This window comes from Copadichromis virginalis, linkage group LG2 (genome assembly GCF_057382275.1).
Source record: "Copadichromis virginalis isolate Kocher_CV1m ecotype Utaka linkage group LG2, C_Virginalis_male_GT1.1, whole genome shotgun sequence".
NCBI lineage: Eukaryota > Metazoa > Chordata > Actinopteri > Cichliformes > Cichlidae > Copadichromis > Copadichromis virginalis.
Window position 1 is genome coordinate 8,343,451 of NC_140619.1, and position 19,545 is coordinate 8,362,995.

Here is a 19,545-nt window from a genome sequence, read left to right on the forward strand (position 1 = left end):
ATATTGACTTTAAAGCTCATCAGAATTGTACAAACTCTGTTTCCATGTATGTACCCACATGCTTCAATAAATCTCTGCACCTTTTTCCCATTTTCGTAGCAAAATGTAAAGAAATGAGGTGTGGCTCAAGATTTTTGCACAATACTGTGCAGATTTTATTTGTGATGATTTTTAAAGTTTCAGTTCATCATCTTTAATCGTCCCCAGTGTTCTGTATTGGTAGAAAGAGTAATGTTATATTGTAACAGGGACATTTGTACTAGAAATACACATTGCTTTTGAAATACTGAAATATATCATTTTAAAGCTCTAAGAAAAGCAAATTTGACAGTTCCTTCACTCGATCTGTGTTGGACTCGCAATCAAAACAGAGGTCGGTGAGAAAAACGTCTCTTGTGGTTTAAGGTGAACTTACTCTTTAAATTTCAACTTTATGCGCAAGAAAAGAGATTTGATTACATAACATGAGCTCAGACATCTAACTTTTTCCACCTGTCATTTCTGCATGCATCATACAAGCTCTGGGAATTTTAGATGAATTTATCACTCCTGAGCTCTGGTCTCAGGTTCTCGGACAAATACTTTCCATCACTTACGGTCTTATAATCGACAGCACTCAGGAACCGCTTGACACCTGAATCATTCATACCTCTCCATAAATAATAAAACTCTGGCGGCCAGTTAGCAGCACCTGCAACTTGAAACAGTAGTTCATGAAACACAATCTTTGCCTTGTAAACTAATGTGTTTCACCTGCCTGGGCCACGGCATCTGGGTTAACCGCCTGCTCGCCATGAGCAGCAGACAGGTAGAGGGAACAAAACCTCTCTTCCTGCCTCTCTCAGCCTCCCTCTCCTGACCTCGCTTCCTCTTCCTCCGATGAATTTTTCACCAGAGCGCTTTGATATGTTGCTGTCCCGTGGGAGCCTGGGTAATGCAAACTGGAAGCATAAGGCGTAATTATTTCTCAAAACTGCACTTCTACCCTAATTAGTTCACTCCTCAGAAGTGGGCCTTGCATTATTTACACATCAAGGGGACACACAGGGTTGGAGATAAATATTCATTGTTTGTTGACTTTGCCCCGGTCCCTCGGCTCGGGCGCAAGTTGAGTCGAGAGCCGCTGTCATTGTGGTTGTTTATGAGACTTCTGTATTGCCGGTGCCCGGGACATAATCTGTCTTGTTCTTCTGTAATTATCTCCACTCATGCAGACAGACAGACACCAACTCAGAGTGGGTTTAATAAGTGGACAGCATCCTGGCATCCAGGCAGTGTTAAGCGACTGGATTCATTCTAATTGTGACCTTGCTCAGACTTGCCCTCGCGGTGTCACATTAGTGAACAGCAGAAGAGTATTTTATTCAGTCAGGCTGTGACACTATTTCAGCCATATCCCCCATCAGGCTTTTTGTTCTGGGTCAACTTTAATTAAACTTTTCCCAAAAGGCGTCAGTGGCAGCTGTTATGAAGCGCTTCCTGTTTCTGTTGGTTGCAAAGCAGATTTGTGGGACATGTGAAGGCCGCTTTTCCTGTAAATAGCCCAGTATGAATAGACCGCTGTGTTTAAGCCCCCCACCTCTGTGGTCATACGGCCTTGAGGCCTGTTGTCTGCTCTATAAATGCCCACTGGGAAACTCTTGTTACCTCAAAAAAAAAAAAAAATGCGGCACCCACTGTAGACTTTTAACAACTGTTCTTTTCCCATTTCTTTATATCATCTCAGTAATGCCTCGCTGCGTGCGCGTGTGTGTTACAGTGATGCCTGGCACAAGAATTACCATAATCACTGTCAACATTAATGGAGATCCTATCACTGGAGAATTTAAACACGGCTTTTCCATATTTATAGAAGCAATAAACAGAGAATGCGCAGCAAAATGTCTGTTATGATTCAAAAGCGAGCCATGTTTACTGGCTTTGAAATGCATATTTGGGTTAGTAGATGAGGTGGAAGGGATAGCAGTTTAAGTTGTGGGATGCGAGTGGAAATGTAATATCACCACGCTAGACGCAGAATATCTGAAGCCATAAATGTGTCACTCTCACTGTCTCCAGGGTTTCCACTTTCCCCCTCAGACGGACAAACGGGGTCATGTGACTGCTCATACTGTGCTCCTATACCATAGATGGCCTGCATTTGTATAGCGCTTTTCTAGTCCATAGAAAAGCGCTATACAAATGCAGCGCTTTACACTACATTCAGTCATTCACACACACATTCACACACTGGTGATAGCAAGCTACATTGTAGCCACAGCTGCCCTGGGGCGCACTGACAGAGGCGAGGCTGCCGGACACAGGCGCCACCGGGCCCTCTGACCACCACCAGTAGGCAAACACGGGGTTAGTATCTTGCCCAAGGATATTTGGCATGCAGCCAGGATGCAGCCTGGGATCGAACCACCGACCTTCTGATTAGGGGCTGACCTGCTCTGCCACCTGAGCTACAGCCACCCATGGTTGAAAGCAAAGCAGTAAACTTATTGCACAAACCACTGAAAATCCATAATGTGCATGTCTGTTGCTTCTACCTTGTTGGATTTCATTCAGTTTTTTTTGTAAGAAGACCTGGCTCACGGTTAGCATTCTAAATTATCGATGGAGTACCGATTGCTTCTTTATCATCTGCGTTAAGCTTTATCAGTGCGCGTGCTGGCTAAGTTGAGCATAAAAGATCATCAATTCAAGAGTTCCTTTACTATGAACAAACAACTTGTCCAATCAAAAGCACAACAACAAACATTCTTGAAAGGGACGTCCACACATGGAGTATTAGCTGTGTGGAGGGTTCTCCACGTGTGGTCACAGAACGTTTGTGCTCCACATGGTCTTGAGTGAATGAGCAAAAGCCAACGGACGCTTTGATTCACTTGAAATCGTATAATTTCTATAAACAACTGATCTAATCATAGGTTTCACTCTTCCCACTGTCGCATCTGTATTAGATTTAATTTATTAGAACAAGTATTTCAGTGTGGGGGGGCAAAGTTTTTCCACATGGGGGGTCCGTGGTCTACTGTAATGTGTGTTTATTTTGGTTTGTAAGACTTGAAAGTGAAAATCCCTGCGCTGCAGTTAGTTTGCTCTACTGTTACATTTGCTGCGCGTCTCTGCGGAAAAGAGCCTCAAGTCAATTTGTAAATGATACAGTTTCCATGAGCTCCAGTGACAGTGGGGTATATGAGGTCTACCATAGACCCACAATGCACTTCTCTAGATATGTTGGTTTACAGAAGCTTATCGTGGGTTGGTGTCGCACCTAAAGCAGCACCAACTTTCAGAAATTCACTTTTTCTTTGAACTATATTTATCATCACATTTTTATAGAGCATTCACTCTCGAGCAGTTATATAGTTCTGTCAGTTTAAGATGTGACTTGTTCTGTTAGTAGATCGAAAAATACACGAACTTTGGATGGGAGAAAAATTCAGGCTTTCTTGTTTGCAAGCTTTCACGGCAAGACTCGCAGCTGATAATTTCACACTTTTTCCTCTCTATACCCCGTGGAGCCAGAAAATGATAAATTTCCCTGCTAGTGCAGCTTCTTCATCTTCTGAAACCCGAGACGACTCAGACGGGGTTTTTTTCTTTACAGCGATCTCAACAGCTGTTGCAGACAGACTGTAACAGGTTGGCAGTACTTTAATGGAAAGTGTGCTGTTTATTCTTCCTCCACAGGTGGAGATCACGCTGCAGGATGTCAACGACAACCCGCCCGTTTTCCCTAATGACATTCTTGACGTGACCATCGAGGAAAACGTTGGAGATGGCTTCAAGATAATGCAGCTAACAGCCACGGATGCGGACGAGGTAATGGCTCGGTGTCTTTGTGCTTTTCTTTGCCCGTTTTCCACTTCACCGCTTTCGGAATAGATATCCTGGAAGCGATTTGAATTAAAAACGTGCTCTAAATTTTTGTTCCTACAGTGTCAAAACCACTAAAAATTCAAATGTTTTTTTAACATCGTTGTCAGTTGACCATTTTCATACCAAAATTGCAAATATTCAAGGCAAAAAGAAATGGAAACAGTCTAGACTGCATGTCCCTGATTGATTATGATTGTGAGTTCATTATTATTCTGATAAGGGTAGTATTTATTTTTACAGCAGTTCTTAATTTTACAGTCGCTGTCATTGGCAATAAAAGTCATAACCTGGTATATGGAAAATCTCAGCAGTATATTACCTCAGGATTAAAAAAACATTATTGTCAATTTTCTGGGTTTTTGCTGTGATTTAAAGATGTTGCCTTTAGCTGTGGGAAATTGTATTTTTTACTATCATCTATAGATATTGCTAATTATTTGATTAAATTTCATTAAAAATAGGGAATTGCCTGTTGTAGAGTACAGCGTTAGTTGAGTTCAAGGTCAGATGTGCACGTGCTCGCGACTCCACACAGTGACACAAAGCAGCCAAGACAGTTTGGGAAAGCACCATCCTTGCCTGCCTCAACTCTTACGCACTACCACAAAAGCATAAATCACCGCTTTGTAGCAATTAATGTGCTTTCCCCTAAGACACACGCACATTTAGAGTCTGCTCATTTTCACCCTGAAATGTTGATGTTATCTGAGATGTCTTGAGTCCGCTGGTGTCGCAGAAACATCGATTGATTCTTCGTCCTGTCATCCCGATAGTCCCTCCGCGGTCCCCGTAGTTCACATTACATCAGCAGTATCACTCTGAATTAGTCAAAGGCTCCATCTTTGGCTGCTTTCGGCAGGATACGGACATTAAATCCTGCCGCGAGCAAAAAGCAGGCCCTGCCGGCATCTCAAAGGTCTGCGGTCCCTCGCCAAAGCCAAAGGACACAGTTGAAGTGAGTGGAAAGACTCGGGCCATAGAGGGGCGAGAGATTAGAACGCAGGAATATGGACTCAGATTTAATGTTAACTTATGAGGCCACACGTTTTTATTGCACAGCTGTTACCTCACTCCCATCTCTTTGCTCTGAATGTGAGAAAAGTCATACAAAGTCCCACTTTATGCCAATTCTCTTTTGTCAGAATACTATATTGACTGTAAATCTCGGACCTGGAGGCAAGTCAGTCTTTTCAGTAGGGGGATTTAAGGACGTTATTTGATTATTTTCTTTTTTCAGTTCCAAACTATTCACAGTTTTGATCTTGAAAGGCTTAGCATATGGTATTGAAATCAAATTGTGCAGTTGTTCACTTTTTCCACATATCTGAAGTTAAGAGAAGCTTGACCTGTGGTGCTTAGGCTGAAATCGAAGGCTTTTCGGTAATTTGTAGAAAATTAAGAGTTCATTCTTACAAGCACGCATATGCATATGAGCCGTGCTTGAATTACCCACCTAAAGAACTTGAATTCAAGAGAAGTCACATTTTGCTTCCAAGCAGGGATTCAAATGAAAAAAAGAAGCACTTAAAGAGAATGTAGAGGAGCCTTTTTAGGAATTACAGATTCTAGTGATGTTTACTCCAAACTTCAGCGCTGCCATGAATAGGCTGCTAAATAGAAGCCTGTGCTTCATTCCAGCTCTCACTCAGAGCCAGATATGAGGCCAGCCAAGCTTTTGCCCACATCCTTACGCAGGAAACTTAAGTTGCGCTGACACTAAGCGTACGGAACGCATTGGAGCTCTTGTTGAGAAAGCCACATGTGTGAGCCAGCGCAGAGTAGCCAAGAGTGCAAGCTGTTGGCCAGCTGACGGGCTGAATTCAGACATCATAATGATCCCATCCAATTTAACAGCGCTACATGTGGGATTCATGTGTGAGGGTATTAAAATGCTGTTTCTACCCATCCGCTTTTCACTGTGCCCATTTCCACCCCAAAAAAGGAGGAGGGGATTGCAGTGGGGTTGAAAGGAAATCAATATAAAACGCTGCTCTTTTGTGTAATGCAAGTTAGGCCTCTCTGAGAATGTTTCTCACCTCATTTAAAAGAAATATGCAGCCATTTGTGCTTTTGGAGAGACTGTGAGCATTTTATTAGAATTCTGACCTTATGTGGAAAATATGTCACAGGTAAAAAAAAAAAAAGAAAAAAACTTTATTAATGAAGAAAAATGCAACAATGGGGGTTTTAGGAGAGATCCCTGCAAGGAAGCACAGGCTCCAAGTGAACAGTAATGCATTCCAGAGGCCTAAAAACCCACAACAAGGAGATTTCTGGCTATTTTGCACACTTGTAGAATGGATTTACACACCAGCAGCACAGACTGTTGGGTCATCCTTACCTCTCTGTATCTGTAGCTGTTAGTGACAACACATTGCTTGTTTTCCAAGAGTCTATGTTATGATTGGCTTGCTGTCTTGGTGCTGTTGCATACAGGAAGCTTGCTATCCCCACCGGCGCTGTCTGCTTCGCACCTCTCGCTTCTCATAGGAACTGCGTGCTCCCAAAAGCCACTCATCTACTAAATGAGTTTCCTTCTGCCCCTGCCTGGTGCGCTTCGCTCCCTGGAATGCTGCTGTTTAATTGGCCAGCCTTCGTTTTTTTTTTTTTTTCCTTTTCCTCCGAACAACCCTCCGTGTCTTTGGAGAGCCGTAAAGTAGTCAGACTCTTGAGTGGAGGTCAAGAGGGCGAACAGTGTCGATGTGAGTGTGTTTGAGTGCGTGTAAAGATTTTACGAAAAGAGAAAGACATGGGATTGTTCAGCAGAATCAAACAGTTTTAAAAGAGAATAAACCTATTTTTAAATGCATGTGTTTATAGTTTTTGTTGGTATGTGTGTGTGTCGGACTGAAGCCTAGATGGACCCCCATCTCGGCCTCTCCCACCTTCCTTGCTCTGCCTTTGAACCCTATCAGAAAATTAATTGGCAAACCATGGTGTTGGGTTCCGGACTGCGGCCCAGGTGGCTAATGAGGTTGCCAGATCTGGAGCCACTGATTGATGACAGCAGGGTCCTTCGATGAGCAGAACCTCACTCCGTCCTCCTCATCGCCCCCATTTTTTATTGGGCCTGGATCTCAGACCAAGTCTGGTAATGCAATGAGAGACGAGGTCAATAAGACGTCAATAAGAGTTTTTATCTATCATAAAAAACAGGCCATGGGAAAGAGATAAGAGCAAGTAAGAGAAGTTAGCCCTGTGATTATATTTACTCTGTGTGTTAAATGTCTGCTTTTAGGCACAAGGCCTAAAAGCAGACAGTTAAAAAATAAAAAGTTAGACAAGGGAAGAGAATATTTTATAGTTTCTTGTGTTTTTCTTCTGTCAGACATGGCCAAACAGTAAAATCTCCTCTACATTCACTTAAAGTTTTTAACCTTTCAGAGTTCACTGATTTAATGACAGGATCACTTTAAAGAATCCTACAGTAAAACATTACATTTGCATTTGACTATGTACTATATGTATAAATAGTTTGTTCAATCCCACATGCATTTTAACAGTGAGCCATTTAAACTGTGATTACCTTTCAAATGTCTTTCAACATCAAAAAGTAAATAACAAGTTCCAGAATTCTTAAATCAATTGAGGGATACAATCAATAAGATGTGGCTCTGTGGTGTAGAGGGGAACACACATATCAAATCCGGTTTGATTCCAGGAGGAGAGATGGACTCATGTATTCCTAGTGCCAGTCCCAAGCCCTGGATAAATGGGAGGGTTGCCTCAGGGAGTGCATCCAGCATAAAATCTGTGCCAAATTAAGCATGCAGATCCATTCCCTGTGGTTTCCCCTTGAGAAATAAGGGAGCAGCTATTTTCTTACACATGCAATTATATGCATTATAATACTGTAATTGAAACCAGTTAATGAAATAAACAGTTATAAATAAATATTGTTCATATTAACAAATGCAAGTTCACTATCTGTTCAATAGATTTGGAAACGTTAAAAACCAAAACAGTGATCTGATCGACTTGAAATTCTTTAGTTTTACAAAAATATTTGTCTGAAGACTGCTTTACTGCCAAAGAGAGGTTGAATCTGTAAAACATGGAGGAGCTTTATACCACAACGGCCAACTAACACATCATTCTCCAGCTGATTTTACCATGAAGCACCGCTGTGTACATACAGTTTATTTCAACACAGCTTATTCACTTAGGCAGTAAATGTGTCAATACGCATATAAAAACCAGCTTAATGCAGCACTTCTACCCTATAAGCCTTTCCATTGTTCCAAGGGGATCAAAAAGCATCACACAAACATCAGGCATAGCTGAAAGAGTCTCTTTTAGCTTAGCTCTTAACCAACTGTAACCGGAGCCCTCGCTTCATCTCGCTGAGCAGCAGTAGCTTTTTGATGTTGCTTTTGCTTTTTTGGCAGAAGACACAGAGTGAGACAGTTGTCTGATCTCCTATTGTCCCCAGCACAAATGTAAACGTCAAGCTCTGTCGTCAGCCTCATTCACAGGTCATAGTGCATTCAGTCCCCGTCTCTGATTCCAAAGCCTCTCGCTATAGTGATCGCATGTGTTATGGCGCTTGTACTTGTCCGATGTAATAGATGATCTATTAGTTGCATTTATAGACGAACACTATACCCCCCAAAAGTTCAAAGAGGAAGCGCAAGTCTCTCGTGAATATCACCACTCAGCTCTTGTGTTTCTTCGTATTTTTTTCTGACTCGTTTGACCTTTAATCGTAAAAAAGGCCATTTAGGTTTATCAGCTTTCCAAAAATCTATTATTCCGTGTCATTTATGCTTATAAAGGGGTCCTCTGTGTTGTTCAGCAATGTTGCCTTCGTCCAAGAAAACCTGTTCCTTCTCTCTACACTGCTAGACATTTTCTCTTAACATAAAATCTTAGTGGTAAAGCAACAACATTAAGGTCCTGATAAGATGGGTGGATTTCTCATTAGCATGCTCAAAGCTTGTTTGTTTGTGAAGGTCAGTGAGATGTAATCCCTTCAATTCAGTGTTTTCCCACTTGTGCTTTATTTGGTGTCACTATCTTGATCTGTGATCTTCTTCATGGCCTTTTTGAAATCACAAGACTCCACTTTATGGACTGTCTCTGTGGAAAAAGGCCATGTTAGGGGTTTCATTCATGCTAGACAAGCAGATATTTTGTCCTAGAGACATGGCATGCTAACATGTAATAAACAATCTAATTTCCTAGTAGATAGATTTGCTTTGATGCCTGATGGTCTTCCTCCTGTATCTGAAGAACTTAAATTTCAATCATGGTTCAGCACAACAAATCAAACTGTTTTTATAAATCCTCACTTGCAAGTAATGAGTTTGGGTTTACTAGGAACCCAACAAGGAAAAATCATATTGGAGTGAAATAGATGACTCTATCCCAACTTGTTGTTTGGTGTTATCGCATTCTTTTTAACCTCAGGGTCCCAATGCTCTTGTGACGTACACGATCATCAGTGGGGCAGATGACAGCTTCCGTATCGACCCTGAATCCGGAGATCTCATCGCCACCAAGAAACTAGACCGGGAGAGACGTTCAAAATATTCCCTCCTGGTGCGTGCAGACGATGGAAAGCAGTCATCTGACATGACGCTGAACATCACCGTCAAGGACGTGAACGACCACACGCCAAAGTTCTCCCGTGCAACGTACTCATTTGATATCCCTGAAGACATGGTGCCCGGTAAGATGTCTTTAAAGATTCAAGATTGCAAAGGCAGACAAGCAATGTTTGATCTCATTCAAAAGCCCTTCAGACTAGACTTCTCTGTTAAGCTCATCAGTTACAAATTATTGGGGGTAAATTCTTTGTAGTATTTTTTTTTCCTGTGCATCTTCCTTCAGGGGGAAATCATGAGTTTAATGGGTCAAAGTGACAGTAACTGATATTTGATTTATATGGAAATCTATCAGCAACAAGCAGGATTTACTACAGTACTGACAGTTCTCTGGCCTCGCGTCCTCACTCCTTTCTCCACTTAACTCTCAAGAAAAAGACGCATAACTTTGGTAATCAAAGATTAATGAGGGTGTCATTTAGAAATGTTTCATGTAAAGCTCTAATAAAACACTTAATGATTAGCTGTGTGCTCAGCCTCAGCTGTAAGCTGAAAACATCAGAGACTGCTTTTAGTCCAAAGCAGAACAGGCCAAGACATTAAAAAATCATCAGTTATTTTAGCAACTGGCGCAGCAATAACTGAGTCACTGGTATTAATAAACCTCTCTCTAACCCCCTGCAGTTAGTTTTTTTCGAAAGGGCCATAAAGAACTTCTCGCCTCTGTGTTACAACTCGTGTCTCACAGGCTCCATCGTGGCAGCAATCCTGGCCAGCGACTCTGACTCAGGGGTGAATGGAGAGGTCACCTACTCGCTGGAGGAAGACGACGAGGACGAGACGTTTCTCCTGAACCCCGTGACGGGATTTTTCAACGTGACACGTCTGCTAGACTACGAGACTCAGCAGTACTATATTCTGACAGCGAAGGCTCAGGATGGTGGGGGGCAGGCCAGCACAGTCAGAGTGTACTTCAATGTGTTGGATGTAAATGACAACGCGCCTGTTTTTAACACTACCGCGTACAGCACGTCTGTCTCTGAGATTTTGCCGCCTGGATCCAGTATCATCACCGTGGGAGCCACTGATGCTGATGATGGTATGTATATATAAGAATTTACATAGGATATGGTAATGTGCTAACACCTGACTAGTACTTTTGAGCTCATCCAACCACAGGACCAGCATATCAGTCTGAGCAGGTTCACATGAGCACAAATGTGAATGAGTCTGGAGATGTTATGATGAGCACTGCAGTATGTTGCCAGCGTGACTGGTTTGGTAGTGGGTCAGTGAAGGTGCCCTTCAGACCTCCACATGCTAGCCAACAGTACCCTGACTTTTGTTAGGTAGTAGGACAAAGTCCCAGTGTCAGACATTATACTGGTGCAGTGGGTTCCTCCTGGTGCAGGATAATATCTGGTGGCCAGAGTATCTAGGCAATGGTGAAGGATGATGAAGGCATTGATCCCAGTGACTGGCCCTCACGTTCCCCAGACCTGAATCCAACAAGCACCTGAGGACACATTACTGAGCAACATTATGACAGAACTTGGATGAACCTGCGATTTCAATATTTAACCTTGACTTTGGCTGTGATTTTGAGTCTAGGTCTCAAAGGGTTGATGATTTTTTCTCCCCTGATTGTTGGTATGTCGTTCAATATTTGGAAAAAAATGATAAGATTTACATCAGTAAAGATTCTTTCGTTTGTCAAATCAAGGTGTGATTTAAGTATTAATTTTACATATACTTGTATATATAGTGGAGTGTATATATAAACACATACGCTGCTCACGTCATTGTGTGTAACCATATTAAATATGACAAAAGGGCAGGGATACCTCAGTAGGTAGAGTGGTGGTCCCCTTCTAAAATAAGCAATGTGGAATTTTCCCATGCTTTGATATATAGTGTTTATAATTATATATATTTTTTTCATTTCTTGTAAGCTTAGTTTCGTATTAAACATCACTTATCAGACAAAATGAGAAATACTAGTGCAGCTGTGGCACTGATTTCACTCTATGCAACAGTTCAGATGACTTAAAACTGATATGCCACTAAATGTTTTGCTACATTTGGAACTATTTGGCACTTGTTGAAGATAAATATGTCTGAAGATGAGCCTTTTTTAACTGTACTTGAAAACACAGTCGTCAAGTTAAGTCCTGGAAGTATTCCGGTGATGTCAGTGTACTCATAAACGCTGCTCAGTGGGCATGTTTAAAGCAGTAATGTACTCTCATCGTATAAATCAAGTGTGAGCTAGCCTTAGTAGATTAATTTAACAGAGGCCTGTCACTTTGTTATGACAGCTGGTTACACAGAAGCTCTCAAGCCTACATTTTATTTTTCGTTTTTATTTTGAGTCGCACATAATTGATTTGATGAAATACAACATCTTCACCATGTGATTAAGCGGCTGGAGTTATTTCTGCGTTTCAGGTGGTGGGTTTCATGTCTGTGAAGAAGCGTGTGGTATTTGAACGGCCACCGCTACTCTCCTCTGCTGTAATTATCGCTTCACCCGGGCCTAATGTGGTTATTGTGACCTACATTCCTGGGAAATATGCTGCCTAGTTCTCAACCAAAGTCTGGCTTCTTTCTCCACTGTCCACATAATCTGACCACGTCGTCCTCTCAGATATATAGCTGCCGCTCTGCACTGTCAAAACAAAACACCGCCATTGTTAGCGCTTCCTAAGCCCTGACCCCTGACCCCCAGACTTTGGCTCTAGACAGCGTAGCCAAAACTCAGATAGAAGTAGCACTCAAGCTTTTGATAAGAGATTACTTGTAAACTGTAAATGCACACAAGAGTGTGGGAAGGTGGCGGCGTTTTCCGCATGAATACCCTGTTGAGTTGAATTACAGATGCTCAATTTAAGCTTGTTTTAACCCCCACTTCCAGGGCGGTTGTACAGATTAGGCCAGATTTCAAGGTTGGATAGTTTAGTGCATCCATCCATTCATTCACAGACATTGTAGTTATGTTGCTTAAAATAAATATTTCAGTTCAGAGGGATTTTCCAAAACTATCAGTTGAGGAAGTGGTTACAGTGGTATTTCTTTCTGATAGCAATCTGTCATTTTACATGAATAGATTGTCTACTCGGATGATAAGAGTAGCACAGAGCTGTTGCACATGCACAATTTGTGGAAATGGAAGTTGATAATGTATATAAGTGCCTAATTCAAAAACATGGAGAATATCTAACAGTTATATCTAGAACAATGGATGTCAGTCAGAGTTATCAGTATTTGACCTCCACCATGCTGTCCTTTCTGTTCAAGGCCACATCAAATAATTTCATTTAAACTCAATTTAAAAAATCAGAGTGTAAAATGAGGTCTTTTAATTTGAAAGAAGTAACTGCATGGAAGATGATATTTAGGTATTTTCAGTTATCATATTGGTTTGGTGCAGAAAATCTAACAGATTAATCTAACTTTCACCTTCCTGATATTGTTTTTATCTTCTAAAGACCTGCATCTTGCCATGTTTTTCAGGCCAGAATGCACAGCTCCTCTACAAAATCGCATCTGGGGATCCCCAGGGCCACTTTGTCATCACCAAAGATGGGGTCCTCCAAACTAAGAAGTCTTTGGACAGGGAAACCCAGTCTTTCTATAACCTGGTAGTCACAGTAAATGACCTAGCCCCACCTCCCATTACCCGCTTCACCAGCACTGCCCAAGTGTCGATCATTCTTCTGGATGTCAATGACTGCCCACCGACCTTCACTTCTCAGAAGATGACTTACATCCAGGAGAACACTCCAGTGGACACAGTCGTGTTCACGACCCAAGCCACAGATGCTGACAGTGGGCCCAACAGCTACGTGGAGTACTCCCTCAGAGGCCCGTTCGGTAACAAGTTCAGCATTGGTACAATAGACGGAGATGTCCGGTTGATTGGGGAACTTGATAGAGAGGAGCTTTCCAACTACACGCTCACAGTCGTAGCTACAGATAAGGGCGAACCGCCTCTCTCTTCGACAATGGATGTGACTATGGTGGTTTTGGACGTCAACGACAATACCCCGAGCTTCTCGCAGAATATCTATGACATCGAGATCGAGGAGAACATCTTGACGGGGACTGATGTCATCCAGGTGTTTGCTAGCGATGCTGACGAAGGCACCAATGGGCAGATCCGTTTCTCTATCTCTGGGGGAAACACCAACTCTGATTTCCGGATCGATTCTGTCACGGGGGTGATCTCAGTGGCCAAACAGCTGGACCGAGAGGCGCGTTCATCCTATTCATTGGTGGTCCAAGCTGCAGACCGTAGCAGCAGCCCCAGGGTGGACCGAGCAACAGTCAACATTGTTTTACTGGATGTTAATGACTGCTCACCTGTTTTTGAGCTCTCTCCTTACACTGTCAATGTTCAAGAGAACCTTGAGAACCTACCGAAAAACATTCTGCAGGTTAGTTTTTGGGCTTTATTTATTTTCATATGCCAAGACATTAAGTGAAATTCACAGAAAGGTCTTCCAGGGTGAAAAAAGGTTCTAACAAGCTTAATGCCTCAACCAAATTCGTAGTAGTTAAACTAACTTAATAAGTGCAGGTGTGTGAGTGCTATTAGGGCACTAAACCACTAAGTTTGGTGATCTTATTTTGCTAAATGCTGCAGCAAATACTTGGGTGAAATGATAAAGAAATGATATACAACTATCATTTGTTCTGCTCAATTAGGGCTTTATAGGATTTCAGCGAAATATGAAACTCAGCTAAATTGCATGACGAGACGATTAACATTCTAACCACCCTGATGACTAAATGAGCCATACATAAAAAATGGACTGGAAACGCAGATTTCCGGTGACAGAGTAAATTGCACTTTCACTCGTGTACCCAGTGAGGAAATGAGGATACAGTTATGGGCCCAGGCGCAGTGGGTTTACCCACAAAATGTAGCTATACCTAACTGATACATGCACAGGAAAGCCCACAATGCATCTGGGCACACCAGTGAGTAGTTGCAGCAAAGTACGATTGGCAAATAGTTTTATACTTTAGAAACCATTAAATAGATGTCTGTCTGCAATTCCCACAGCAGCCCACAGTGTGTGACTCTGGTTTTCTTCTTGGTGGATTCCCTTTGAAAGTCTGATTCGACAAAGTGAATAAGTAATGATCTTCCTTCCCTCAGCAATTACCTTCATGGTGCCGCTGAACACCGTGAAGGTAATTAAGCCTCAACTGTGAGATTCAGTGAGGTCCGTGGTTATGCTGGGTTACTTGCAGACAGGGTTAAATTGATGCAGCTTTGTAAATCAAGCTCCCTGGGATTAGAAAAAAAGGAAAATTGAAGTTTGTTAACAGCTTATTTTTGATTTTAAGAATATAAGATCTTTTAAACCATGTAAAACGGTCTATTTGCTCAACACACTGAAATGTCAAGATTATTTATACAGACCAAGAAACTTTTATCTGTGCGTACACACAAAACCTGTACCTGAACCTAATTTTACAGAACTTACAGAAATAGATAACTTTTACCATTATCCTGTACAAGACATATAGGTTGAGAGGAATTATTCATCACTAACCTCATTCAGTTAATTTAGCTGCATATAAATCTCAGTCAACATGTTTTATTGCTTTTCGTTCATAAGAAGAAGGTGTTGTATCTTCTTTTAAAAGGGACACTGTTTTACTTTAAGTATTTATATTTTACAGTTGTATTTTTCTTTCATTTGCATTCTGATAATGTGCCCAAAGCCTGGAATAAGAAGTTATTTAATAGATTTAATTATGTGGTTAAAATGAACTCGTCTCATAAAGCTGCAAAATTGAAAAGTTAACACATAATAAAACACATACTAAACACATAATGAAAAATTAACAATAATTACAATCTTTTCTTACATAAAAGAAGAAATATCAAATTAAAATAAATGTTACAAAATAAAAAAGTGTGTTTACTGAAGTAAAAGAGTATTATTAGTAAAGTTTAGTTCAAAATACTGACTAATGAGGCTCTCTGTGTGTTGTATCATTACTAATAGAGTAAGTTTAATGATCCAAATGCAATTACAGACTTATTTTAAATTCATTGACTGCCATATACTGACTAATCTGTTAGCATATGGCTCATCTTTTTCCCCTTCTGCACCTCACGTTTACATATCTTATATAAATCCTACATTTAAGATGTTTCAGCCTGCCCACAGACCACTGTCTCTGCAAGCTACTTCACAACCCACCCTATCAATTTCATGTCTGTTTTGTCTCAGTTCTTACTTAGTTCAATTTTATCTAATGTTCTCATGATAGTAGTAACAGCAAATCAAATCTAAAAAACAAATGTAGTAAAAAGCATCATGCGATTTCTCACCGTAATTGGAATTATGGCTGGAATTTGTATAAAAAACGAACACAAACTTAAATTACTTTAGAATGATCCATTTTGTACTTTTCACCTTTTGCTTTTTGTATTTTTTTTTACATTTTTTCTGTTTGTTGTAAATAAACATATTTTTTCATGATTTCCAGGTTATTGCTAGAGACGATGACCAAGGTGCAAATGGTCAGCTAAGCTACATGCTCAGCGGCGGGAACGATGAAGGCGCGTTCACCCTGTCCTCCAGCGGTCAGCTGAGCCTGACCGAGACGCTTGACCGGGAAGTGCAAGAGAAATACATCCTTCTGATCACAGCCACCGACTCAGGTATGACTGCATTAAAGGTTTCGAGCCGCGAAGGCAGCCGATAGCATCTTGAAATGTTTGGCGCTTTTTAAGCAAAAGATTATTTTATGCAGGCTCAGCCGCCTTATGTTTCAGTATTCCAGAATCAATTGTTTACATCTGAACTCATTCCACGTGTAACGTGTTCAAGTTATCATCCATGATCTGGTTTATCTAGTGAGCTCTAAGTATTGCATATGTCCCTATATGGACATTGTTGAATTTAAGCAAAGCACAGGCAATATTTTGTAATCAGCCTGCAAAACACAGCTGAAAAAGAATATTGTCATGAAGTAACAGCAATGTCAACAAACAGCATTTTGATTTCATAGTCTGCTCCGAGGTCTTTTTGTGTGGCACAATAACCCAAACAATCTGGAGTTTTTAGCTTGCAAACTAGTGGGTGTTTTTTTTTTTTTTTTTTTTTTGACCTAATCCACAGAAGTCTTTTCAGCGGGTTCAATTGAATAGCATCCTCTGTTTATTTGGATACTGCGGTAGAGCTTGTTATAGCCAGATAAAAGGTTAACTTGTTATTGCATAGAGGCCAGTTAATGTGCAGTTAAAGCAGTACATGCATATCCCCGTTGCAGCCAAATCACATGGTATCCCAGTTAAATATATGTTTCCCTGAGCTCCTCTGGTGCGGCCGTCATGGTCTCAGGGTGGTTCCGTTTCATTCCTGGATTGACCATGTGACCGTTCATAATGCTGTGTATTTTTGACTTTATGCAGAGACTTTGGTGAGAATTGGCTCGGTGTTGCCTGGAGTATCTTGTTTTGAAAAACACTTAAGCAGTATATTCATTACCTCATCATTTAATCATTGGAATATTAGAATATTTATTATAAAATTGTCTATAAAAGTAAAATCAAGTCCCTGCTCAAACATCTTTTTTTTTTGTTTTTGTTTTTTTTTGTTTTGTCAAAGTAAGCTGTTGTGAGATCTGTGCCACATGGAAAAAGTTGCTTAACAAAGTGAACATGCTAATTAAGATTTGATCTCATTTGTACCCTTCACGCTGCGTCCATATTTAAAACCCTGACAACAATTCCAAAATATTTTGACAGGACATCTCAGTACAATGCCAAGGCAGAAAGAGGGATTTGGGGTAGAATATCTAAATATCAAAAACACCATAATCATAGTACAGTCCAAATTACCCAGCAGCATTTTCTCACATTTTTGAGGCCTCAGTCAGTGGAGGGAAATGTTTCTCCCAGGCGCTATCTGTCAGGAAATGTTTGAAGGTGGATGGGGCAGACATGTCTCCAAGTCTGCCGTCTAACGTGACCCATTTGCAACCGCACGCATTCATCTTTACATGTTAAAGCCCGCTTTTGTCTGTCGTAACATAAAGAACATAGAGAAAAATAAATCCAGAGGATTTCTTATGCAAAGGCGTCCTATTCTTTCAGAAAACGTCTCGATTGTCTGCTTGCTGAAAAACTGGTGTCGTGGTTGTTATGTAAAATCCAAGGGAAAATCTCCCTGCAGCCATTGTGCCCTAAAAACTTGATTATGACTAAGAGAAACTGCTACATCCCAAACTTCTTCTTTCTTTCTAACTCAGCTTTTTTCTTTATACATTCTATAAATAGATCCTAGTCTTTTTCTACACTGATTTCTAGAGCTGTGTCCCTGTGCATTTTTGATTTAGTGGTCCCTTGTCATGTGAACTCATTAAGAGAACTCCTGTATTCTCCCTCTGTTGTGCTAACGGCGAAATCTGTCATGAAATGGTTGGAAACAAAGGCGCCCACTGGGTGCTTCTCATAATGTGTTCTGGCTCGTGAGAAGAACACAATTTGGTAAACTTCTGCAATTATTTGAAAGTCTGTGCTCAGCCCCCACAACTTGTGGCATCCATACAAGCTGCGTAAAGCTGTTTTACAAGGCATCATGTAGAGAGGAAATCTGACACAGAATATTTCTTCTCCTTTTTTTAAGTCTCCCTTCCTTGTTTATGGGAATTTGTTTTGTTTCTGCATTTTTGAGTTTACTAGTTGTGCAGATACATGAAGATATTTGGGGTTTGGAGTACGCAGACCCGGACTGTTGTTTTTACTCAGCCAACATCTGGGATCAGCTGCAGGCAAGTCAGATTTTCAAGCCACTGCTTAGTAATGTACAAGTTTTGCCTGCTCGGAAGAATGCACAACAGTGAGATCTCCCACAGAGTCGCAAATGCTTTTGCAAAACAATGTTGCTGTTATGGCTTTAAGTAGGCATCTGTGGTTGTGGAGAACATATTTTCATGCACACGGCAGTTTGTCGGGTTTGAGGTGATCTGATCAGCTTTAAAGTTAACCCTAATGCTTTTGATTAATATAATCTATTTTCTTATATTGTTTTTCCTGAATCCATGAATTTTTCAGACAGTAATATAGCCAAAAGCTTCTTTTTTCATACAGGAGTTTCTTGCTGTCTGCCTTGCTTTGTTAATCTCTTGGATCTTTTTAAAAGTAGGTATTCCCACTTGAACTTCCTCTTTTTCAATGTTTTTGGAAACCCTTTCAACTAATAAAAGTTATAAAAACTGACCTAATTTGATTTAAATTAGCGATTAACTGATTTGTTGCGTGCTTATGCTTGTGTCTGCAGATTAGTAGACACGCAATGATTATTTGTTCATACATATGTTTTTTTGTGCATTTGTGTGTTGCCTTCGAGTTTGTGCAAGTCTGCGTGTGGTGGTGAGAGCATCCTCGGGGCGCATTGACATGCAGAGCGTTTGACCACATTTATTAAAGAGAAGGCACAGTAAATCCCTTGGCCCATGCCTATTATGGCGGATACGAGCGCATAGAAATCCCATGTCTTTCACATCCCTCCAGCACATCGCTCCATAGTGCCGCGCTGTTTGTATATGGTCTTTTGGCTGGTGGGTGAGGGGAGAGTTTTGGGGGGCTAAACGACCGCTTAGCAGATAAAGAATTTTAATGACCATGCCTATTTAAAAGCAGAATCCTTTATGCTCTTAAATGGCTCCCATGAATCTGGCGTGTAAACCCTTCCGTATTCTTGAGTTTTCTTTCCCCTGGACTTGTTTGGTTGAATAATGATCTGTCAATCTCCAGCCTGTCGTCAGGTTTTGAGCAAAAAACAACAGAGAAAATTTAATGCCAGCATATATCCATCAGTCTTTGTCATATTAGGCAAACATGGACGGAGCAAACAAAGTCCTGCGCGTACGCTGATAACGTGGCGTTAAAACGTGGCCGAGACATCGCTAGATCACTGTCCAACACTTGCCATAAAAAATCTTTAATAGGGTCCATTTCTGATGGTTTCACCCAGTCTGCAGTCTAGTGGCAACAAAGGACTTGGCCAAATAAAATATCAGGTTCCTCAAATGAACTTTAACAGAGCAGTAACATTCTGGATCAGCTCTTAAAAAACTCTGCAGTAACAATGTGGTCTTG

The 19,545-nt window shown here is 41.0% G+C and overlaps 1 protein-coding gene across 1 annotated transcript in view; it reads left to right on the forward strand.

The window, feature by feature from the left end:
- The window catches only part of fat4 (FAT atypical cadherin 4), a 101,858-nt gene that overhangs the window by 49,041 nt on the left and 33,272 nt on the right, over positions 1-19,545 (forward strand). Inside the window, exons 2-6 of the mRNA XM_085469840.1 lie at positions 3,682-3,813; positions 9,280-9,541; positions 10,165-10,515; positions 12,930-13,852; positions 15,927-16,101. Of these exons, the coding sequence (XP_085325966.1) occupies positions 3,682-3,813; positions 9,280-9,541; positions 10,165-10,515; positions 12,930-13,852; positions 15,927-16,101 (1,843 nt within the window). The remainder of the gene's footprint in view (positions 1-3,681; positions 3,814-9,279; positions 9,542-10,164; positions 10,516-12,929; positions 13,853-15,926; positions 16,102-19,545) is intronic.